The sequence below is a fragment of the Oryzias latipes genome, chromosome 15 (genome assembly GCF_053564925.1).
Source record: "Oryzias latipes strain Hd-rR chromosome 15, Olatipes_Hd-rR_3.1".
Classification (NCBI taxonomy): Eukaryota; Metazoa; Chordata; class Actinopteri; order Beloniformes; family Adrianichthyidae; genus Oryzias; species Oryzias latipes.
The window spans coordinates 1,683,559-1,708,991 of NC_136251.1; the positions used below are offsets into that span (position 1 = coordinate 1,683,559).

At 42.8% G+C, this 25,433-nt stretch overlaps 1 protein-coding gene and 1 long non-coding RNA gene across 2 annotated transcripts; one reads left to right on the top strand and one right to left on the bottom strand.

The window, feature by feature from the left end:
* Positions 1-1,176: 1,176 nt before the first annotated feature.
* fbxo28 (F-box protein 28) lies at positions 1,177-20,798 on the bottom strand. The gene is made up of 5 exons (XM_004084368.5): positions 20,581-20,798; positions 15,236-15,345; positions 8,350-8,488; positions 7,123-7,318; positions 1,177-2,435 (listed from the first exon to the last, which is right to left on the bottom strand). Exons 1-5 carry the CDS (start codon positions 20,764-20,766, stop codon positions 1,963-1,965), a joined length of 1,104 nt encoding a protein of 367 aa, XP_004084416.1. The 5' UTR covers positions 20,767-20,798; the 3' UTR covers positions 1,177-1,962.
* Positions 20,317-24,978, top strand: LOC144984088 (uncharacterized). The gene is made up of 2 exons (XR_013647740.1): positions 20,317-20,453; positions 20,530-24,978. It is a non-coding gene; the product is annotated as an uncharacterized LOC144984088 (long non-coding RNA).
* Positions 24,979-25,433: the final 455 nt, after the last annotated feature.

Genomic DNA, 25,433 nt, shown 5'->3' on the forward strand with positions numbered 1-25,433 from the left:
GCTCAACGTGGGGCGGGGTTAAATGCGTTGTCGTGCTCCTCCCACTGTAGGTTATTTTTCTTCACTGCAATTGCTGTGTTTTTCTCCATTTTGCGTTTCCACGTGGTGAAATATTGCCACCTCCCAGATTCAGGAGTGTATCTTGAGATGATTATATTAAGGCTCGCCATTTACATTTTTTTTAATTTAGTAAAATATTTATTTTGATTTTTGGATATAAAGACTTTGAGGGGTTTTTTAGAGAAAAAAAACCAGCCGTTTTTCTTCATGGCTACGGGCAGACTGAACGGTGATGTGTCAATCATATAAATATATCACATAGACTTACACTAGACTAGACTATGCAATTCATTTTTTCCCGCATCTGTATTCCCTGCTTCTGCTCAGTTGACAAACACACCACCCTCCTCATCCTGGAAAAACAAGCCAAATCTGGGAGCACTTCACTTTAATTGATGATGTGAAAAGAGAATTTTGAGTCTGCAAGAAAACAATTCCATCTAGAACTGGATCCACAACCGACCTGCACCTGAGAACTGAGAGGATTTTCTCCTAAACAGAGCAGATCATTAATGACTGAAGAAGCTTCACAAAGATGAGACACTTTGTATTTTGGAATGACAACCTTTACTGTGACGAAAAATCACATACAGTGGGCGGAGTTAAACGTTGAGGCACGCCTCTGTCTAAACACTGCAGCCAGGGGCTTCTCAATCGATTAACTGAAAACGTCACGTGCCAAAGAACAAGTTCCTGATTGGTAGATGCGACGCAGCACCCTGAAAAAAATTCAGACGTCTGGCAGCGCAGCCAGACCTTTGTGCTGCACCCGAAGCTCAAATTGCGCCGCAGTACCTAAAATCACGGCTGTACCATTGACTTACCATAAAACAAACTGGCTGCCCCTGCCGCACGACTTGCGTTCGGCGTGTACGCAGCTCTACAGTGCTCATTAATTTCTGGAGCAGCAGCTGATGGATCAGTCTGGGACATACCATTGATCTGCAAATTTAGTTTAGATTAAAGTTCAGAAAAGCTGCTAAACATGAAGACCTTTATAAAGAAACAACAGACTGCCTTTGGAACTAAGGGTGAACAAGGAGTGGGGTGACTTCCAGCAGAACCCATTTCAATGAAAGACAAAGGGCAAATCAGAGACGTACACATACCTGCAGGTATCCTTATATTAAGATTTAATAGATACATCTGACTGAAATGTCCTTCAAATACATGAGAATTCATCCACAGCTTCAAAGACATGAAGATAACAGTTTTCTAATGAAGATGACAACTGAAAGGAGGTCCAATGCACATGTGCACGTGGGCCACAGTGATGCTTTTAACAAGAAAGTAGAGAAGCAAACAAGTTTGTGAAGCAGCCAACTTTCTAGTAAGTCCTTCTTCAGGGCAGGGCTGAGGGACTTCTACTCCGTGTTAAAGTTGATAGAACCGAAAAATTTATCTTCCTGTGTGCTCATTCGTGCAAAACATTTCAAGGCTGGCCCAACTTTGACACAGAAGCTAAGGTCTCAGATGGAGCTCTACAAAATAGACCAAAAGTGTCTCAACAGTCCTGAGGAGGATCTGAACTACGATCCTCCTGTTTGTGTCTTAAATAAAAATATTTTGATTTTCATTTTAAAGCAGACACAAAAGTATTTTTGAGCATCATTCCTGCCGCTGGCCTCATAACCAGAGGTCTACCTCAGCAGAACCTCCTTCAGGTCCTCATGTTCTGTCTGAGGGCATCAAATGCATATCAGGAGAGTTTTCCTATGCATTCAGGTCTTTTTGGCATTTCCAATCATTTAAAATTTCCCGCTTGAGTCAGCAGCCAACATCCTTGAAGGTCCATATGCAAACATGGGTTGTTGAGACAGACAGTTGGTGGTTTAAGGATCAATATGGGGAGTTGATATGTGAGGTAAGCCTTGGACACAAAAATGGGCAGAGCGTCTAGTCTCACTTCCTCCTGCGCAGTCGTTTGGACTGTCGGGGAAGCTCTGGGCTCTGGGCTCGCTTCAGCGACGAGCTGTCGTCTGCTTCTGCAAGTGAGGCTCGGCTATCAGTCAGCGCAGTAGTAGGCGTGCTTGGCACAGCAGATGATGTGGAGGACACAGCAGCAGCAGACCCCCTCCTCCCTATGGTGGCGGCACGGCTGTCCAGGATCTCACGGAGCTTGTGCTCAAGCTCTCCGAGGCGAGCATTCTGCTCAGCGATCACTTGACTCTGCTCCAGCAGCTTTTGTTCCTGGTCCTGCAGCTGCTTCTGCTGCTCTAGCTGCTTCAAACGGACCTCCTGCATTTCTCTGCGCAGAGCCGTCATGGAAGCGCCGTTCACCTTCACTTGCTGCTGTACCTTCGTCATCTCCGAGCGAGACGGTGTGTTCTTGGCCAGTAGGGACATGGTGGTCAGCGATGTGGATGGTCCAGCCACTGAGAGGGAACAGGACAGAGTGTTAAGTCAAACTGCAGTAGAACCATGGCTGCCCTGTTAAAGCTTCAAGGACATCGGTGAACTCTCAATGTGCTAGTTTTGATGTAACAGTTACAGCAGGGGCTGTAGACTACAGCGCCCCCTGCTGATTGCGGGCCATTCAGCAGTTAACCCTTTAATACCAGAAATGTCTTCAATGCAAAAAAAAAATACACTTTGAACTACTGTAGCTCTCTGACCATTTGCCCAATTTCTGTAATTCCAATGGATTAAGTAATCATCTGAGAAAACTCGAGGAAAGTCAAGACTGCAGCAAAAGCTCAGGTGTTAAAGGGTTAAAGCAGGAGTCTCCAGAAAGAGTGGCGTTTCAGGCATGACATAAATTGGTTAGAAGCATAAGAAGGTGGATCCAACATCTTTCACCACGGAGCCAAAGGAACCTAACTTCTGCTCATTTACCTCAGTGAAACGGTCCAACCTTACAACTGAAACAAACATACTTACTCTTAAGCTCCACCCCATCACCCCTACAGGTAGATTCAAATTTTTTAAACCACCAATGGCAAACAACAGAGTCCCCCCCACCCCAGGGTCCCTCTGTGTGTAGTGTGTATGTGTTGAGCGTGTGGTGCCAACATGTAGTGTGTGGTGTCTTAAATGACAATTAAAATTGGGGGCGGACTGGTGAGAGACGAGCCCAGGTGTTTCACTGTGCCCCCCTCCACCGGACCACCCCCACAAGGCCCTAGATCAATGAAGGTGATCATCATTCCCTCCTCAGTGACGGGCCTGAATGACTATCGGCCAGTGGCCCCGACACCGATAGTCATGAAATGCTTGGAAAAACTGGTCATTACCTGCATCACAGAATCAATCCATTGATGTCACCAAGGACCTGCACCAATATGCTTACAGGTCAAACTGATCCACAGAGGACGCCATCTCCTCTGTGGTCCACACAACCCTCACCCACCTAGAGAACAAGAACTCGTACGTTCGACTGCTCTTTGTGGACTTCACATCAGTTTTTAACACCATCATCCCACAGACCCTCATCCAAAAACTACACACTCAGCCTGAGCCCCACTCTGTGCAACTGGGTCATGGACTTCCTGACGGACAGACCACAGTCTGTGAAGATCCGCGACGTCTCCTCCTCCCCGATCACCCCTCAGCACGGGCTCCCCCCAGGGCTGTGTGCTAAGCCCCCTCCTGTTCACCCCTGGGACCAGAGAACCTAATTTCATTTTATCACTGTGATAAAATGACAATAAAAGATTCCTGATTCCTAATATGCAAGTAAAAGTGGAATAGAGGGGACTTCCAGTTGTGACATGTAGGGAGAGGACGCATAAGAAGAGGCTTCCGACTCATTTTGTGTCAACCTTTCTTTAAGACGTTTCACTGGGGAGGTCGTATCAGGTTCTCTTGCTAAGAATGAGGATTTCTCAATCTGCCAAATCGGCCAACAGCGTGCAAACCCCGGTCACATGTGCAGCGGAGATCCAATCTTTGCATTCTGAACATCCCTGAAGGCAGTGGAAACAGCAAAGTCCCCGTAAAGTTCATGTCAGATGTGCTGATGCAGCTGATGGGACCCGAAGTTTTTTCTGCACTGCCTGAATTTGAGAGAGCTGACCGAAGCCCAACCTCCAAACCTGGCCAAGGATCATCTCCTCGCACGTTCCTGGTCTGCTTTTCTAGGTTCCAGCAAAACGACGCTGCGCTGCGGCAAGAGTCATGAGCTGAAATACCAAGATGCCACCATCAGAGTTTACCAGGATGTCATTCGCTGGCTAACAATACAGCTGCGTTTAATGGTGTAAAACAAGCGCTTTACCAGAAGAACGTCAAATTCCACCTGCTCTACCCGGCTCGTCTGCGAGTGATGTTCGACAACAAGGTACTGACCTTCGACACGCCCGACGAAGCGCAGACATTTTACGACCAGAAATTTGATCATATTAACACTGGACTCCAGGTGTGAGTATTTCATGTTATAAATCTTAAGCCAAAAACCACTAACTGACTTAACCACCATGGGCACGAGTTTATGCATGTGTGTGTGGATTTTTTTTTTTTACATATTCAGCCTCATGTTGTATAAATCAGGGCAGACTGGGTGAATGAGAAACCTTTCTCCACCATAGTTTGTAAATATATTTATAAAAATCAGACAATGTGATTTTATGGATTTTCTTTTCCTCATTTTGTCTCTCATAACTGAGAGACAAAACTTACAGGCCTCCCTTATCGTGTTTGAAGTGGGAGAACCTGCACAATTGGTGGCTGACTAAATACTTTGTTTTGCCCCACTGTAGGTGACAACAACCTTTTCTCAAGTACAATTCATTCAATCTGTTCACCAGGGGAACAGATGAAACAAGCGCAACTGTTCAGCTGAAATGCAACTATTCTTAAATCCACAGGGAGGGCAGGTGACTCACCCACCCAAAATCTAGTCACATTTGAAAAAAGGGAAAAGGAAAATGAGACCTGTCTAGGGCTGGAGTCCGTTTTCTGTCCAACACAAAAAAGGGAAAACTTCAGTCCCAATGCCAAAAGAAAAGAATCAATTTAGGATACCCGGGGGGGGGGGGTGTCCAGCCGTCTCCACGCTAACAGTAAATGCTTGTCAGGCAGACTCCCCTGCACAAGTCCTGCCCAATTACATCACATTAAATACAAAACCTCTGATCTTGCCCCTGACAGATCAGTGACAAATAAAATGAAATACAATTATTTTTGAATGGGAAAAAGAAAAAAAGAAACGGAATTGGAAATTGTAATTTTGTGGATTTTTTCGCCCAAAAAGTCACCAGAAAAGTACACGTCGTATGATGTCTCGCTGGGCAGCACAGAAATGGCAATGCTGCTGTAACCTTTACTCACTGGAGGGTGGGGTGGGTGGGTGTGTGATATTGGCAGTAGGGTTGGACGACGTCCCTTAAGTTGGCAGTTGATGATGTTTGCAGTAAACCATCAGGATGGACGATGATATCATGGGGGGAAAGGGGGGGGGGCTATTTTTAATTTTTCATTATTATATACATATTATTCATTATTTCACTTTATTACTTTATTTCCCAACTAATGACTCATCCGCGATGATCCAGTATAAACTGAGGGAAGTGACTTTAACAAAAAAAATGAACAAAAAAAAAAAGCAGTCCTCTCCTGCACTTGATTAGTCAAGTGGACCGGTGGAGCGAGCGACCGAGTCTCTGAACAAAGCAGACGGACTGTGTGTTTGAGGGGAAGGGAGGGTGCTTTGATACGTGTGCGCGATGTGTGGGAGACTTCAGACTGTGATCCGTCCCACAGCTCTACGTGAACGAGCTACCGAACTCAGGAGAACCGGGTCTTCCGGTAAAAGTCTGTGTCCGGGCAGAGCTCGGACCACCAGCTCACACAGCGGCTTTGGGGCGGTGTGTGAGCTTTTCAAAGCAGAAATGTGGCTGAGTCCTTAGAAACCGTTCAAACAATCACATGGATTCGTGGTTCCAGTCGTGTCCCGACAAAATAAAGGCTGATGTTATTCCCACATATTTACGTTCCCCAAATATGCAGATTGCAGCATTTCCTGCATGGATTTATGTTCATCAAAGGCTAAATGTTGTTAGCGCATGTTAGCCTCTCTTAGTCCTGGCTTCTTCCGGCTCCGTTCTTCAACAGAAAAAGCACTGACCACACGGATACAAATTAAAATGATGAGCGAACAGGCGCTTTATAATAACCGTAACATTAATAAAAGCACGTTTAGGAGATCATTTCGTATATTACAAAGCTGACATATCTATGTATGTAGCCTCTCAGCTGAACTCATTTCCTCTTTCTGTATTTCAAACACATGGCTACACACATTGTTTTGTATTGAATTGTTACATTTAATAAAGTTTGAAAAAAGAAATAGCCGCTCGGCTGAACTCATTTCCTCTTCCGGCTTTTGAAACCCTACTGCCCATGTGCGAATTATTTATTCTGACTGAAAGTGTGACCCATTTGAACATTTATTATAATCGGAAAACGTTTTTCTGGGCCCATGGACACGGTTGAATTCTAATCCGACCATTGATCCCATCAAGATATTTTGCACATTTAACCACGGCTTATGGTGTCGACTCGCAGCGTGGCGGGGGCGTGGCATCACGATGGTCTCTCTCCATCGGGATGTCAGTCACCCATCACGATGGACGATGGTATCGGCACAACCCTAATTAACCCTAATTGAAATTATAAAATAATTAAATTGAGATGGGTAAAAAAGTTTAAATTTCTGATTGGCTCCCAAACACACGAGCTGTGCGCGTGTGCGTGCGCTGAGGTTGCGGGCCCGGCCTCAGCCAGATTCTGCCTTCAGTGGCCCCAAGGTAAATTGAGTTTGAGACCCCTGATCGATGTAGAGACACCAGAAGTACAGGGGAAAAAACATTATTAATAAATATAAGTTATTCCAGTTTGCAGGCCTATGTCAAACCGTTTTACCGGCTGCATGTGCCCCCCGGGCTGTAGTTTGCCCGCCCCTCATCTAGATCCTGACTGGAAACTACAAAACTAGTTTAAAACAAACAAACAGATCACCACAGGGATTATCCACCTACTAAGGGTTGACCTCCTTTACAGACCTAATCCTGGGGGGTGCTTTTTCTAGTGAGCAGCCTTTAGGAGCAGAGAATGGAAAGTTACCTGGAGTAGAGCCGATGAGGCGGCCGGACAGATCAGTTCCTGGTAGTTTTTTCTTTAGAATAGGGACAATTTTCTCATCAAAGTACTCCATGGCCATGGAGGAGATGTCCCTCAGCTCCTGAAGAACTTCGTGAGCTCTCTGGGGGGCTCGGGTACAATTCACATAGCGCAGCACACGGTAAATCTCATCGATGACCTGAAGACACAGTAGAAGGTGGAATTACGGAAGCTCCTGGGTTTCTGGCATCAGAAAACAGGGTCTGGCTAATCCTTAACCCAATCCTTAACTCCCTCTGATCAATAATACACATAACTTTATCTCTGGTAGCACAAGGGAGATATAGTGGGGGGCGGGGGTCAGTGGGTAATGAACTTATCAAACAAAGGCCTGTTTGTAGATGCATGATCTACAATGAACACCAGTACAATGGACAGTAAAACATACAGGCCTCCAAGAACATTACAATTTCATGGAAAAGTGTATTCATTTTCATAATTCCATTTAAAAAAATTAAACTTTCATAAAATATAGATTCGGGGTCCACTGCTTAATTGATTTCAATTATTTATTTGTTCATTTTTAAACGAATTGGGATTCCAGCTCATGAAACCCACACACCAACAATTTCAAAATATCATCTATCCCTGAGAAAGATCGTCTAACATGTAGTGGTTAGCACTCTCGCCCCATCGCAAGAAGGCCCCGGTACGAATCCCAGCTTGGACCTTTCCGTTTGCTCTCCTCGTGCATGGGTAAGTGTTCTTTGGGCATTCCAGCTTCCTCCTTCAACCCAAAAGTATGCTTCGCAGGTTAATTGGAGGTTCTAAATTGCCCTAGGTGTGAATGTGTGTGTGGTCCTGGACATGGACATAAAAATATAATTCCAGATTTTTTCATTCCAAATTTGATTCTAATCCATTATTTTTTACACCGCCCTAGCCCAACAACAGCTGAGATTCAGCCTGTTCAGAAAGTAGGTGTCTTTTGGCAGACAGCTGCGCCCCCTACTGTACATTAGAAAGACGTCAGCTTTTGCTAAAACATTTGTGACCAACTGGTTTCAGAGACAGGTGTATCAGCAGAAACTTTAGACCGACTTAAAGAAAACCAGCTTCAAGCCATTAACCTGCTGCTTCTCTTTTGAGTGAAGAGTCTGTTTTATGCACGTCTTTGTGAATTTAAAATGAGATCCTGGCTGGGGCAGTGAAGCAGCTTGTTTTGCTCACCTTCCCAGGAATGAAACAGCAGAGGTTGGAGTCCACATACTTCATGAAGGTCATGTTGAGCAGGGAGAGGCGTGTCTCCACGGCTGCCAGGATGTCTGCGTGTCGAGCAAGGGAGTGGTTCCTTCTCTCAGACTCCCGCCTGAATGGTTCACAAAAATGGAGGAATTTAAGGAGAATCTTAACGAGAAATAGAGCAAATCTGGAGCCATGCCAGCCCAAAAACTCCATGTAGGACGAGCCACACAACAACATAAAAACAGCACAAACAATACTTTTAAGAGTAGTTATTAATCAGACAATTAGCTGGAAATTCCATAGACAAATATCTATTGTAAAGTTTCTCAAAGCAATTCAGTTGTGACTAAAATGATTTCCTCCATTAAAAGAAAGTCAATTCCTTTTCTTTGTTCTTCCCTAGAGTCACCATATCTACAAGTCTGAACTGAATTCGGGGAAAACACAGCAGCAAAAAAGAGCCATCACAGCCAATTAAGGGTTGGTTAACATCAACGCAATCGTCTGATATTTGTTAACCATGTGATGACCACATTTTGTCCGAGTTTCTCCATGAGAATACGCGCTCAGTTCATAGACAAAAGATGTTTTCTGAAAAAGATGAGAGACACACTAAAGTTGTAAAACAGAAAATTCCAATGACACAAGTAAGATTTTAAATAAGTTCCAGGATGAAAATGTGAATGTTACAACCCCTGGTCTTGTCTGCTTGTTTTGTGTGTGTATGTATATATGTTTGAGTTCTAGCTCCTGCAGAAGTGCAGCTCCTGCACAGCTGCTGACTCCGCCCCACCTGCAAAAAATTATGCATTGGCTCCAGGCTTCTGACATCAACTGGTGTAAAACAACAACTCTGACAGCCATAATTGGATCGGAGCTGACCCCTCTTGATGAAAGACTGGCGGCAATAATTGGGGAATCCCTTTTAAGTGGAGTGGTGACTGAGGCGGGGGGGTAACACCGACGCGCCAGGTGCACCGGGTGACACCCCCCCAAAAGCCCGCAGAGGTCCAACAGGACGGCTGGAGGAAGTCGGAACCGGCTCATAAGCCACTCGTCCTCTTCTTGCTGTCTAAAGATGCGTTCACTCCGAATTCTTCCATTTGCCACATCTTCTAAGAGCGCAAGATCAGCCATTGTGCGTCATTACGCATTGTGATGGGGCATTTTATTTCCATCCATTCAATGACATCTGACAAGCTGCAGATGTCGGTAATAATCAACGTGGAAATGGGAAATTGTTCAGCGCAAATGTAATTTCTTGTTGCTTTCTGAATGGTTGAGACATACGCCATACATTGTTTTATCAAAAATAAAACAAACTAAAGGCATATGCATGAATACCATAATTCCATAGCTTATGAACAAATGTTTTACTATGAAAACAACTTTCCCCAGTGGACAATTAGTGCATCTGTCCATCCGTCCGCACGTCCGCACCTATATCTGCTCCGCCAGACGGACACACTGACCAGAATATCAGTTTTGTACATTATTTCGTTCTGTTAACTATATTATTTATGAGGATGAATTGCACAACATGCACATATTGCAGAACATATTTCACTTTTCTTTTTGCAAATAAGGGTTCATTTGAATTTCTGTTGTAATTTTCGTATGTTTTTTTGTTTGTTTCATGCTGATCGATCAAACGGGTGTTCATGTAGGCTGTTAATTGTAAGACTTGCTTTGTGAAGTCTTCATGTTATTTCTGAGAGGCAGTATTGTCATTTTCACTTTCACGTGTTTCTTCCATCTGCCGACGGTGTCGCCGCTTCTCATTCCACCCGTTTTTGTGCGTACGCCTGGGTCAGAGCTTGCGTGAAGGACCGCACATTTTCCCGTCAAGTTTGCTTTTTATAAATCTCAATTATTGCGTAGAGAGTGGCGTACGCTTTCTTTTGTGCGTACGCAACGTTTATAAATGAGGCCCTTGGTCATGCTCTGCTTTGGTGAACTATTGGTCTACAATTTTTAAAACCTTATCAGATGCACTCCATATCACCCTCCAGCCTAGTGCAGAAGCAGCCATATTTGGCGTTTCACACCAAAACCCAGATACATTAAGAAAAAGACACGAAGACATTCTTGCTTTTGCTACTCTAATAGCAAGGCACTGTATATTATTGCACTGGAAATCTAAAGACCCACCCAGGGTGTCCCAGTGGCTGACAGATCTTATGCAACTATTACAACTTGAAATAATAAAATATTCAGTTCGGGGATCGAGGGACAAATTTTTCTCTGTCTGGAGTTTTAGATCACTTTGGCAAACTCAGAATTATACCTGAGGCCTCCTCACATTCTACCATCACATCCCCGTAGTTTACAGTTTATTATTAATAATTATTAGTATGAACCAGCTAAGTGGCCTTGTGGTTAGAGCAGTGTTATTCAACCTTTTTTGAGCCACGGCACACTTTAACTCTGACAAAAATCCCGCGGCACACCAGCATCCAAAAAAAAAAAAAAAAAAAAAAAGCAGAAATTCATGGTCTGTATTGATCGACAGCCCCCCCTCCGCACGCGCAATATCACGTGGATTTTTGTGATAATTGTGGCAGAAAAAGCAGGAAGTTGCGGCTGTTTTTTTATAAGAGATGAACCACCAGCTAAAGCTCGTCTTTAGCTGGTATTTTTGTTAGCACTGAGCGACTTTATGAGCAGAATTAAGAACAAGGAAGTGAAGACTTTAACCACTTCTGATTGGTCAGACTGATGACATGTGATTAAGTCTTCAAGAATGATTGGCGGAGACAGTTAAAGGGGCGGGACTTTTCCTTACACAGTTATAGCTGCAGGTAAATCGCGGTACCGTGATTCTTATCAAAATGTCTTTAATAGAATTAAATAAACACAAAGAAAAAGTCATTTTAAGATCTTTTATATTCCTAACTCCTCAGTGTTTTATCAGGGCCTGTTTGGATGAACAAAGAGCTGATTTCCTGGAGATGGAAAATGTTTTTAGATCAGTTAATGAGGGTAATTTCTCCACGGCGCACCTGACCATCTCCCACGGCACACTAGTGTGCCACGGCACACTGGTTGAAAAACACTGGGTTAGAGTGTTCGCCCTGTAACTAGAAAGTCATGGGTTCAAACCCAGGCCAAGCCATTTCATAGACTTTTAAAATGGGACCCAATGCCTCCCTGCTTGACACTCAGCATTAAGAGGTTGGATTGGCGGGTTACCGAGCGCGGCTGTGTCTGCACACCTAGGTGTGTCACAGATAGAGAGACTTAACTTTAATTATTGCTTTATTTTTTTTTTATGTATAAATATCACATCGGCTATATATGTACCTGTTGCCATTTGGTTGACCGATTCGGCCATCGAGTTGATCAGAGGTATGCTTTTGTAACATTGAAGAATATATCTCATAGCCTTGTCTTTCAAACTATGGAGAGGGGGGGGGGTTTGAGAGTGTTCTTTGTTTCGTTGTACTTCATGCATGTAACAATTCTCTTTTTGTTCTCAATAAAAACAATTAAAAATATAAATCTGATTTCTAAACATCCTCCGTGTCTTCCATGTAATGAGACATACGCTAACAGAAATGTGGAAGGTATCTGCTGGAAATCCAAGTATTGCTCACATCAGTATTTATGAATGACTTATCACGCGAGTTGGTTTGTGTTTCTTTGCATATATGATGTAATGGAAACAGTGTAGTTCCACATTTTGCAAAGTGAAACTTAGCATATCCAACAAAGTAGATAAGATTTGCTTCATTTTCTAAAAAATCAGGGCAATCCATAAAAGAGACTACCCCACAAGTACTGTATTTTCACGACCATAAGGCGCACTTATGAGTCTTAAATTTTCTCCAACGTGTAGGGGGCGCCCTATGATGTGTTGTGGGACGTAGAAGAAGACGAGATGAGAACGGGGGAGTGAAGTGTGGGCGTGAACAACTTTATTTACAACATGGCTGAAGCACTTTAAACTGCAGCTATCAGCTACACGGAGGAACATGGGAGCAGCTGCAGAGAATTCAAGATGAATGAATCCATGGTTCACAAGTGGAGGAAGCTGGAAAACAAAAACTCAAGATGAGTTTGGGCGGAAAAAATGCAACTCAAGTGATGGATTAACTATCAGCGATCAGCTTGGAGAAGCTTCTCTGCAGTCACCATTCGACTGAGGGCAGTACAGATGAAGCTTTGCTTTTGTTTTGTAAAATGCCGTCATCTTTCCATCCGGGTGAGGATTATGGTGCCGCAGCGACTTCCAGCAGATTACAACTTACAACGAAAAGCTGTCCATCTTCCGCCCATACTGCAGTAAAAAGATTGCCACACACACCTCCAGCCACATCACCGACATGGACGAGGCGCCGCTGACTTTGACATCCCGGTGAGTCACAATGTCGAGAAGAATGGGAGCAGCACGGCAGGATACTCAAACGTGGCACGGTTTTTAATGTTGTGGGAGGCAGCGCCAGGCGAGTTACACCACACTTTTTGATGGATTGTAGAGGCTTGGTCTAACTTTGCTTGCACTGCTTTCGAAGTGCTGAAAAGGCGCCAGCCTTCATGAAGAGCCGCACAGCAACGAGACGGACTCTGACAAAGACGAAAGAGAACCTACCGTGTTTGATAGAAATTTAGGATTTTTGGATGCTGATCGATGACTGAAAAATGAAAAATAAATCACAACCAACTCAGTTTTGCTCCTGCTGCCTTTTTTAAACAAACACTAGCATGCATGTTTTACCGGTATGTTTTAACTAGGGTTGCATGATAATATCGGATACCGATAATTATCAGCCGATCTCCCATTGATCCAACCACAGTTAAAAGCAAAAAAAGAAATGTCATTGTGGTGGTTTATTTCTTTTTGTCATTCTGGTTTGTAAAATGCTTGAATGTTTATGTTTTTGAAAAGTTTATTTCTATGAGCAACCATTTATTTTGCACATCAGTTAAAAACTTTATAGTTATTATTTTGCACTTCAGTTTCAACAAAGCACTTTAAGATTAAGCTATTTCTTTAGCACGTTATTATATCAGGCATTGAAAAATGTACTTGTTACATTTTTATTTAAGTTAAAGTCTAAGTATTTGTTCTGACCATTGAAATGCACTTTCTCTGTTCACAGATGTATGACAGACTGAAAAGGCTAATAAAGTGTTTGTACATGTATCTGTTGTTCAATATTTTTGCATTTAAAACTAGTTCTGCAAATTTGTTGAATACATAAGAAACATTTGCTGTTACTTTGTACCTACTTATATTTCTATTGTAGTAAGTATTGTAATTTCCTGATTATAAGCCGCTACTTTTGTCATACGCTTTCAACCCTGCGGCTTATTCAATGATACGGCTAATTTATGCATTTTTTCTAACGACTGCTAGGGGGCGCTTCGAGCAGAAAGGGTAAGAGTGAGACAGGGGGAATACGGTTTTTGTGTCAAGGAAGAGGCAAGTTTAATGTAAATTCCTGCTTTGTGATGAATAGCATAAACAGACCCTCATCATGGAAAAGTGGGTTAAGAAAGAATCATTGTTCATCTGGGGGAAACCTTTTATTACAGTTCTCCTTTACTCTGTATATCAAACATGAACACGCACCCCCAACACTCTTCCGTTGCCCGCTCTCGCTCCTCTTTCTTACACATGCGGTGCGCGCTTTTAGCACATACATATCATTCTACAACATATGTTTCAATGTGGGCACATGCGGCTTATAGACAGGTGCGGCCTAGGTATGTATGAAATAGTTTATCATTTAAAAATGTATGATCAGGTGCGCTCTGTAGTTCAGAAATTATGGTACTACAAGAGGCAGAAAAATATCAGGTATTGGAATCAGTTGTAAAAAGTCATGATCGTGCATCACTGGTGTTAACGTGCCCGCGCCTTCAAACCCAGTACGCCTCTTGTATGTGTCAAATACTGAAAAATTACCCATAACCGAGACTGCGCCCTATAACCGAGTGTGCCGTGAAAATACGGCAACTACTTCTGGTTCATGCAAAAAAAAAGTCTTCATTCGAACAAATTCATATTTCATAGGAACAATTTACTTATTCTGTGGGAACGAATTATTATTTTATAGTTATTACAAAATAATAACTAATGGGAACAATTTCATTGTTTTGTTACCCATGTCAGGTCACGGCCTCTGTAGTATTATGTTAATTCCTCACAAAAAACTCAAAGCGGTATTTTGATATATTTATGCATTTCTGAGTATTTCTCAAAAAACCTGCGCTCTGAGCGCTAGCCCCTCCCAATCCACAAAATATGCGATGTCACAAAGTGGGGAACAGCCCCTTTCCAGGAAGAGTCTGTGCTGCCAGCACCCCCGCAGGCTAACACACACACACTTTCTCTGTGGAGCAAGTGGCGATCAATAAAACGTTTTTATTTAAATGCACAATATGCACATCCTTCTTTTTAAAAGTTCAAAGGTTGTCTGTTTTCATGGGCGAAACGCAGACACGCTGCTGAGGCTGGCTCTAGGCTGACATCATGAATCACGTGAATGACATCACTCGGAGCCAAAGCCGGTGCTTCAGAGATCAAGTTGTCTTACTTCCAGGTAGGGAAATGTGATGTGAAAATAACTCATATTTCATTAAAAAATTGTTCTTTAGTGTGCCAAAGGTAATATACTATCATATATATGGAAATAAATCACTCCGAAGGGCATAAGAAAAGCATGATACAGCCCCTTTAATGAAGGTAAAAGGAGTGAGAAAAAGGAAAAAAATCGTAAATTTAAATTGGAATGACGTAAAAAAAACCATTTTATTTTTTGACCATATTCCCTACTCCAGTTGTCTGGAAAAATGCATATGAAGGTCCCTAATTTTCCACATTTCCTAGAGGAGAAAGCATAAATGCCACAGTAGAGGAACTCACCTGGGCAACTGGGCTTTTACTTGTCTCTGACACAGACTATGGTACCTCTCCACTTTCAAAAAGCCTTGGTTCAGGACACGCTGGCAGATCGTGTCCATACGCTTGCACACCTGCAGAACAGCAGAAACTTTCATCAAACCCACAACTCTGCTGCCTCAGCCTTCCATCAATCTGCATGACAACTAGGGATGTCCCGATCAGGTTTTCTTTGGGGCCAATCCCATTCCAAGTCATTTGATTTGAAGTATCTGCTGACACAGAGTCCTGATCCGATACTTTTAGAAGTCATTTAAAAAATGAACAAAGTTAATAAACAGATTCAGGTTGGTTCACCATTTTATTTCATCAACTTTGTTTTATCATTTAACACTAAACAGAGCACTTCTGTGACGTAACCTGAGCAATCACGTAAAAATAGTGCAACTATAAACTAGGGGAAAAATGATCTGTTATCTAGTTTATATAGGTGATGAGTTATGTGAAAATGTTTAGTGACTTTAACTTTAATATCTTTAGAACCTTTAAACATTTTTAAACAAAATGCAATTCATGTCTTCATTTAAAAATTCTTAATAATGACTGTTGTAGCATTAATGTGATGAGTATTTATGACTAGCTGATATCATTAGAACCATTTTTTATTTATTAATTGATTTATATTTAATTATATTATTTAACATTATGGGATTCTTTTTTTAACCTCTCAAGACATCACATTTTGAGTAGTATTAGGAGAGTAGTTAATTTACTTAACTGGGTCTCTGCCAGAGAAATTAAAGAAAGCGTATCAAAGAAGAGTTTGGGTCTTAAGGGCTTAAATCACTTAGCAGTGTTGTGCAGCAGTCTCTCTGTTAGCAGCATGGAGAGATTAATAAGAAACAAAAACCTGGTCTTTTTACTGTTGAAATTAATTTGTAGGTTGTTGTTAGCATTAAGACAGGCCAATAGAGATACTTGTCTGTGAACATTTTTTAAAAAGAGCTATTGATCCCACAAGTCTGAATCTACGAACATCTTGCTTGACTGAACCATTTTTGTTAGCCTCCAGCTTGAACTTGCCGTATTCTGCTGCACTTTACAGCCATAAAATGTCGTGAACCGTTCATGACATGCACATTTCTAGTGGAGTATTTTTCCGGAATAATAAGCCTGAAGTATAAAGCGCTGGTCATAATATTAATAAATGAAATGTCCAATACAGATTGGGCGACAACATCAAATATCAATTGAGTCATCAACCACATGATCTGGCCTGATTTCCAATCACGTGATCAGCTCGGGACAGTAGGGTTGGACGGCGTCCCTTAAGTTGGTACTTGATTATGTTTGCAGTAAACCATCAGGATGGACGATGATATCATGGGGGGGGGGGGCTATTTTTAATTTTTCGTTTTTATATAATTATTATTCGTTATTTTACTTTACTACTTCATTTATTTCATTTCCCAACTAATGACTCATCCGCGATGATCCAGCATAAACTGAGGGAAGTGACTTTAACAAAAAAAATGAACAAAAAAAAAGCAGTCCTCTCCTGCACTTGATTAGTCAAGTGGACCGGTGGAGCGAGCGACCGAGTCTCTGAACAAAGCAGATGGACTGTGTGTTTGAGGGGAAGGGAGGGTGCTTTGATACGTGTGCGCGATGTGTGGGAGACTTCAGACTGTGATCCGTCCCACAGCTCTACGTGAACGAGCTACCGAACTCAGGAGAACCGGGTCTTCCGGTAAAAGTCTGTGTCCGGGCAGAGCTCGGACCACCAGCTCACACAGCGGCTTTGGGGCGGTGTGTGAGCTTTTCAAAGCAGAAATGTGGCTGAGTCCTTAGAAACCGTTCAAACAATCACATGGATTCGTGTTTCCAGTCGTGTCCCGACAAAATAAAGGCTGATGTTATTCCCACATATTTACGTTCCCCAAATATGCAGATTGCAGCATTTCCTGCATGGATTTATGTTCATCAAAGGCTAAATGTTGTTAGCGCATGTTAGCCTCTTAGTCCTGGCTTCTTCCGGCTCCGTTCTTCAACAGAAAAAGCACTGACCACACGGATACAAATTAAAATGATGAGCGAACAGGCGCTTCATAATAACCGTAACATTAATAAAAGCATGTTTAGAAGTAGGGTTTTGCCGATGGACGATACCATCGTCCATCGTGATGGTTGACTGACATCCCGATGGAGAGAGACCATCGTGATGCCACGCCCCCGCCACGCTGCAAGTCGACCCCATAAGCCGCGGTTACATGTGCAAAATATCTTGATGGGATCAATGGTCGGATTAGAATTCAACCGTGTAGATGGGCCCAGAAAAACTTTTTCAGATTATAAAAACATTCACATGGGTCACACTTTTGGTCGGAATAAATAATTCGCACATGGGCAGTAGGGTTTGAAAAGCCGGAAGAGGAAATGAGGCTATTTCTTTTTTCAAACTTTATTAAATGTAACAATTCAATACAAAACAATGTGTGTAGCCATGTGTTTGAAATACAGAAAGAGGAAATGAGTTCAGCTGAGAGGCTACATACATAGATATGTCAGCTTTGTAATATACGAAATGATCTCCTAAACGTGCTTTTATTAATGTTACGGTTATTATGAAGAGCCTGTTCGCGCATCATTTTAATTTTAATCCGTGTGGTCAGTGCTTTTTCTGTTGAAAAACAGAACCGGAAGCCAGGATTAGCAGTATGCTAACACGGGCTAACAACATTAGCATGAACACAAATCCATGCGACAATCTGCATCTTGGCTGTACGTAAATATGTGGGAATAACATCAGCCTTTATTTTGTCGGGACACGACTGGAAACACAAATCCACGCGATTGTTTGAACAGTTTCTAAGGACTGAGCGGCCTTTCTGCTCGAAGCTTACACACTGCGTTAGCTAGCGCTCCGAGCTCTTCCCTGACACACACTTTTACCGGGAGACCCGGTTCTCCTAAATTCGGTTGCTCGTTCACGTAGAGCTGCGGGACGGATCACAGTCCTAAGTCTCCCACACATTACAAAGCATCCTCCCTTCCCCTAAAACACAAAACTGTAAGTCCGTCTGCTCTGCTAGAGAGACGGTCGCTCGCTCCACCGGTCTGATCAAACGCAGGAGCGGACCACTTCTTTTCTATTTTGTTTATTTTTTTAAAGTCACTTCCCTCAGTTTAGCCTGGATCATCGCCGATGAGTCATTATTTGGGAAATAAAATAAATAAAGTAATAAAGTAAAATGACAAATATATAAGAACGAAAAATTAAAAATAGCCCCCCCGACGATATCATCGTCCATCCCGATGGTTAACTGCAAACATTGTCAACTGCCAATTTAGGGGACATCGCCCAACCCTATTTAGAAGATCATTCGTATATTACACGTATGTAGCCTCTCAGCTGAACTCATTTCCTCTTTCTGTATTTGAAACCCTACTGCCCATGTGTGAATGATTTATTCTGACTGAAAGTGTGCCCCATTTGAACGTTTATTATAATCGGAAAACGTTTATGTTGAACCGTGTCCATGGGCCCAGAAACGGGCCCATGGACACGGTTGAATTCTAATCCGACCATTGATCCCATCAAGATATTTTGCACATTTAACCACGGCTTATGGTGTCGACTCGCAGCGTGGCGGGGGTGTGACATCACGATGGTGTCTCTCCATCGTGATGTCAATCAGCCATCACGATGGAATCGGCACAACCCTACGGGACAACCCAAAGGACAACGACCAGCTTGCTTGTCTTGTAGCCTTCTAAATGGGGGGGGGGCTATACAGATATAACAGATACATGCATCATCAGCGATGGTTGTGCCTGAAGATGTCTTTGTCTGGCATTGGTCATACATTATTACTACACATTTTGAGACATTTTTTCATGAGATTACATCTGCCACTTTTGCAATCAGAGTAGAACATAAATGACTCCGTTCTCTACATTGAGGCAGACCTATTCCCTTCATCCACTGTGTCCTCAGTATGACTTTGTCAGATCCAAACTATAAATAAACGATAGACAAATGTGCAACACATTACCTATAAAATAGAAAGTGAGGACGTAAAAAAAATTAAAGTGTAAAATAATTTTAAATAAACCCTATATTATTAGCATATGCTGAATAAGCTAAAGGTATGCATTGACTCAGTTTCCATGGGATTAAGCAAACAAAAGCCAGACCGCAGTGCTGCCTCACTTCACTGACTATGCTGTTCTTCAACAGGAAATATGCTAAATACAGAGATTTGGCTTTATAAAAATGATTGAAAATAATAATTTAGATAATTGGGCACATTTTATTATTCGTGTACATCTTATGATGGAAAATTAGGATGATGGCAGGTGAGGCACTGCTTCCCTTGACTGGAACCCTGGAGCAGACATCTGTTTTCCAATGGTGGTGGGGTGCTACAAGGAATATTTTTGTTTCTAGTTCCCTAGTCTAAATATGAAGCACATGTGAACAAAGTAAAAGTTCCATAAGGCTGGTAGACCCCTTTGGTTTCTGTTGTTGAACTGCAGCCACAAGATTTTTTAGTCATACGAGTACAGTTCCAACCATTGACTATATAAAGGGACTGGATCGAGTAAGTGTGACGTCACTAATAGAAAAAAAATCAATTGGGTTGCCATTTTTTTAATTAAGGTCATGTCCATGTTGGAACCAGAAATCATCAGTAGTGATCAGTCTGAGTCTACATTTCCATGGCAACCACTCTGTCCTGGAGTAAGCATGTTAGAAGACCACGCCCCTTCCACTGAAAGCAAGCTTGGGACCATCTGTTAATCAACAGCTTTTAATGTTTCACATGAGAGCACCTATTTTTGAGGCATTTGATTTATCAGTTTGAAACTCAATTAACTTGCACTACAGAAAAAATAACATGACAAAAAAAGGGGATTATCAAGAAAATGTTAAAAAAGGTATCAGAAAAGTTAGTTACTCTGAACAATAGAGGGACTGAGTAACCGCTGTTTAGAAGTCTGTGGGATCTCAGCTTATGGGAACAGGGTTAGGCAGGCACTTCCACTTGGGAACGCCAGGGGGCGTTGTCACTTGGTCCAGTTGTATACAGTCAATTGTTTCACTACATCGCTTACGAACATGATACAGTCTGCACAATGAAAACAAGAACATGACAGGAACAGAGATAATCAAGGACAAGAGAGCACACTGACAAAAAAGTGCGTAGGCGCGCGCGCACACACACGCACGTGGATACAGGTGAGCACATCGTGTGTCGTTTAACTGGTCTCAGTAGTTCAAGCTCTGAACGCAAATTTTTCAACCTATTTTGCAGCTCATTATTCGAACCGAACGTTCATGCGGCCGGTGCCGCGAGCGTCCTTACCGCACGCAGAAGGCTAATCTCGTCATAGGACAGGAAGTTGAGGATGGCTTCGATCGCAACAATAGGCAGTCCGAGCAGGGGGTTGTTCTGATGCTGCTCAGGTAGGGGACTGTTCTGACGCGGCGTCAATGGCTCCGAGTCCGCTGGAGCGACACATACGTCCACTCGCTCCAACACAGCCGCCATCTTGTTCTACTGCTACCGAGGCGGAAGTGACGTATGATGCATAGTTTTTTTTTTCTTAAAGAACTTCAAAAGATTACACTCAGATCCATGTTGACATAACAGAAAGAAATAGAGAGGGATAAATACAATCACATACACATGAGAGTGGACAGTATTGCATTTCTATTTTTCGCAGTGATTTAAAATCAAAACAGATCTCTTTATTCTGCACACCTAGTTAGTGTGTGTCAGAAAGTGGGACTTTGTTTCTTTCAACGGGTTGATTTTTAAGAACCTGCTTTTCAAATGAAACATTTTGTAGATATTAATAAAACACTGAATGCCAAATGAAATAATTTATCAACGCAAACCACTCCAGATAATACAATGTGTTTTTGTAATTGAATAAGAATAGGAATCTTTGGGCAATGTGTTGCAGATTAGGAACTGCATAGCTCCCAGTGGCAAACTTTTTTTCTCAGGAGCTAGCTTATCGACCATGTGGCTCGGAGATGAAGACCCGTATAAACCCGGCACGGGACACGTCAACGGGTATTTTCCCTTCATGGACTTTAAAATATACTTGCCTGCTCCATTTGAATGAGATGATAGACATACTTTCCAGATCTGGATCAAACAGCTGGAGGTGGCTGTCAGCACAATGTCGAGAGCCCTGTAGAGGCGAGCTCACACGCCTTAACGGGGTCGCGTTTCTGCCGTGGGACAGCCTCCGGGACTTTGCGAAGTCAGACTATGAGGCCACAAAGGAGAAGCTGAAGAAGCTTTCGGACAGCGACAGGTGCTAAAGCACTTCAGGACCAACCTGTCTGCGCAAACCCGAGCAGCTGGGGAAAGCCTGCAGGTGTTCGCCACGGACGTAAGTTGGCTCATCATGGCGGCATTCCAGCAGGACAGAGACGTGGTACAACAAGAGGAAAAGTTCTGGCGTTTTCTCGCTGGTCTGGATCCTGCACTTAAAGCTAAGTGTTTGGACCAGGGTGCCACTGATTAGGAAGAGGCCTTGATGATTGAAGAGACGTGTGAGAATCCCAGAGAGGCTCTGCAGAGGGACTGTGTAGTTCCCTGTTTCCACTCTTCGTGCGCTGGGGGTGAGCTGCCTGTACAGACGGTGTCTACTGCCGAAGGTCTTTATTAAGCCATATTCAAACTGACGGAGGACATGTTTCACATGGGAATGGAAATGAAAGAACTCTCGGATAAGAATAGAAGACTGAGGGATGTGCCAATGGCTCTCTCTTCATCTGTGTCCCGCTGTGCCTGCGAGGAAAGTCATCGAGGGCGCTGACGGTTACTTAGAGCCCAATATTACAAAGAACATTGGACTGGTGGTCCATTCGGTGACAGCAGTCAAAGAGGGAGTTACTGTTGCCCGGGTCCTTAACCCTACTGGTAACACTGTCGCGTTGAAACAGGGACTACATTTGGGTATGTTATATGCGTTGACTCCAACTGAGGTCGGGCCCTCTCTCTGTTTATCCTCAAAGTTAATGTTTTTTCTGGAAGATTTCCCATTTACTGAAAAGCAGAGAGCTCAACTTTCTGCCCTTTTGGGGAGATTTTGTTCTCTTTTCTGTTTGTCTGACAGAGATTTGGGTCACTGTCAAACATCATGCTCCCATTAAACAGCTGAAATTGAACTGCAAGTGTCAAACCTGCTAGCTGATGGGTTGGTCAGAGAGAGCTGAAGTTCCTGGGCTTCTCCTGTGATGTTGGTCAAGGCCAACATCACAGGCCAATGGCTTCTTTTCATAGATTACCATGGCTTAAATTCCGTCACGATCAAAGACTCGCACCTGCTGCCAAGAGCTTGGATGCCCTGCCCGGTTTCATGTGGTTCTGCACACTGGATTTTTGGTTACTCGCAGTTAGAAATGGCTGAGGAATAGGGACTATTGCATAGCCAGTATCTATGGCCCGAATGTTGACGACTCTTCCTTCTTTTACAGATTCTTCACCTCACTTTCGGTTCACTCTGACTCCACAATCATTATAAGAGGAGACGTCAACCTTGTTTTGGACCCTGAACTTGACAGACTCAGCAAAGCAGCAAACCAGCGCACATGGAGGTCTGCAAGTATTCTAAAGCAGTACATGAGTGATTTGGGTCTCTGCGACGCCTGGCGCTCATGTCACCCAAGCACTAAAGGGTTCACCTTTTTCTCTCCGGTTCACCATTCACACTCCCGTTTAGACTATGTATTAATCAGTAAATCTCTATTAAAAGACATTAAAAGTTCAAACATTCATCCAATTATTATCAGTGATCATGCACCAGTTTCTGTAAATATTTCTAGGGAAATATCGACACCCTCAGGTACAACCTGGAGAGTTTAATACGTCTCTGTTAAAAGACCAGGAATTTATTGAATTCTTTAAAAAAGAGTGGGCAACCTTCTTAGAGTTTAACAATACTCCAGACATCTCACCATGCCTTCTTTGGGAAACATCAAAGGCAGTAATAAGAGGGAAAATCATTTCTTATTCAACGCATAAAAAACGCAAAGAGGAAGCACATTTATTAGAATTAGAAAATAAAATCAAATTCCTGGAGACTGCTTCTGCTGCTTTTGCACAGGAACACATTCTGGGAGATCTGAAAACATTAAAGCTGCAGTTAAATGACATCATCAATAAACGAACACAATTCCAAATACAAAGGCTACGACTTGAAAGATTTGAAAACTCTAATAAATCTGGCAAATTTCTGGCTAATCAGCTTAAAATTAATAGAGAAAAATCAACAATCACCTCTATTATGGACCAAACAGGAAATGTCACTCATGACCCGGTCAAAATTAATAACGCATTTGAAAACTTTTATAAACACTTGTACACACCACAGATCAATCCGTCAGAGCGAAGTAATTACTCATTTCTTAATAATGTAAACCTACCCAGGTTAAATGAGGATCATATCACAAACTTAGACTCTCCGCTCTCGTTGTCTGAACTTCATGAAGCTCTGTTACTTATGCTTAATGGTAAAGCACCAGGGCCTGACGGCTTTCCTGCTGAGTTTTATAAAGAATTCTGGGAACAACTGGCACCAACATTTTATAAAACGGTCATATCTATCAATGAAAGTCAATCACTACCACCTAACATGAACTCAGCCAACATAATCCTTCTTCTTAAACCAGACAAAGATCCCAATAGTCCTTCAAGCTATAGCCCAATTTCTCTAATCAATGCAGATGTAAAAATTATCTGCAAAGCACTAGCACAGAGAATAGAAAAAAATCAATCCTCACATAATCGATTTCGACCAAACTGGATTCATCAAAAGCAGACACTCGGATGATAATGTCCGTAGACTAGTTAATATAATAGACTTTGCCACCATTAAAAAGCAAGAAATGACCATACTATCGCTGGATGCTGAAAAAGCTTTTGACAGAGTAAACTGGAAGTTCCTTATTGCTGCCCTCCATAAATTTGGTTTTGGAGAATCATTCATCAAATGGATCAAAATATTATATCACAACCCCAATGCATCAGTTAGAACTAATAAACAGACTTCCAACAGGTTTTTTTCTTGGAAGAGGAACCAGACAGGGTTGCCCACTCTCTCCTTCTCTTTTTGCTATATTTATTGAGCCTCTAGCTGCAGCAATAAGACAGAATGAGAGCATTATAGGAATAAAAACCAAACACAGCCATCATAAAATTAGTCTCTATGCAGATGACATATTACTGTTTTTAAGTAATTTACATGTAAATGAAACGGCAACAATCATTAATGAATTCTCCTCTGGTGGGAAAGCCAATCAATGCCAACTAAGATGAAATCAACCAACATTTGGCTTCATTAAGTTCAGTACTTCTCAATTATTTTTGCAAGGCCCCCCGTGTGGAAAAAGAAAATGTTTTGGGTCGCTGCCGACACCCATCTGGAACAACCCAGACATCCTTATAAACAAAAAAATGATCCACTTCCCAGCTTGGCAAGCAGGGGGCATAAAACAACTAGAGCACATAATTATTGATAGAAGATTCATAACTCCCCAGGAACTTCAAGACAAACATGGAATAAATAACTTCTTGGAATATCAGCAACTTAAATCAATTATTACTAAAAAGTTTAAATACATTGACACCGTCACTTTGTGTGCTTGGTGACATGAGTGCCATCGATGTAAAAGGAGGATTAGGCTCTATCATTTTCATAACTCTTTGTATTGCTAAAAAAACTATTTTAATAAATTGGAAAAACTAGAAAAATATAAATATAAGTCAACACAGAAATCTGCTGCTTGATCATATCGGCTTGGAAAAAATGTCAGCCCAAAGTTCAAGTAACTTTGAAAGAATTCAGTCTCTCTGGTCTCCCGTAGCTAACTGCATGACTTAGGGGGTGGGGGGGCCTGGTCGTCGCTGCTCCTTACCCTTCTGCCGTGGTTCGGGGTGGGGGTCGGGGCCTCCGGTGCCTGGCGGGGGGTGGTGGGGGCTCCGTTGGTCGGGGGGTCGGGTCCGGTGCCTGGGTGGGGCGGGCTGGGGCGCTGCGTGGTCCTCTGGGCTTGGGGGTGCGTGGTGGGGGGGTGGGGTGGGGTGGTGATCTGGCTTGGCTTGGGGGGGTGGTCCCTTTGCCTGTGCGGTGGGTGGTGCCGGGCCTGGGGTGTCAGCGCCTCTGGGGGTGGGGCCCCTGGGCTGGGTGGGCCTGGCCCCTT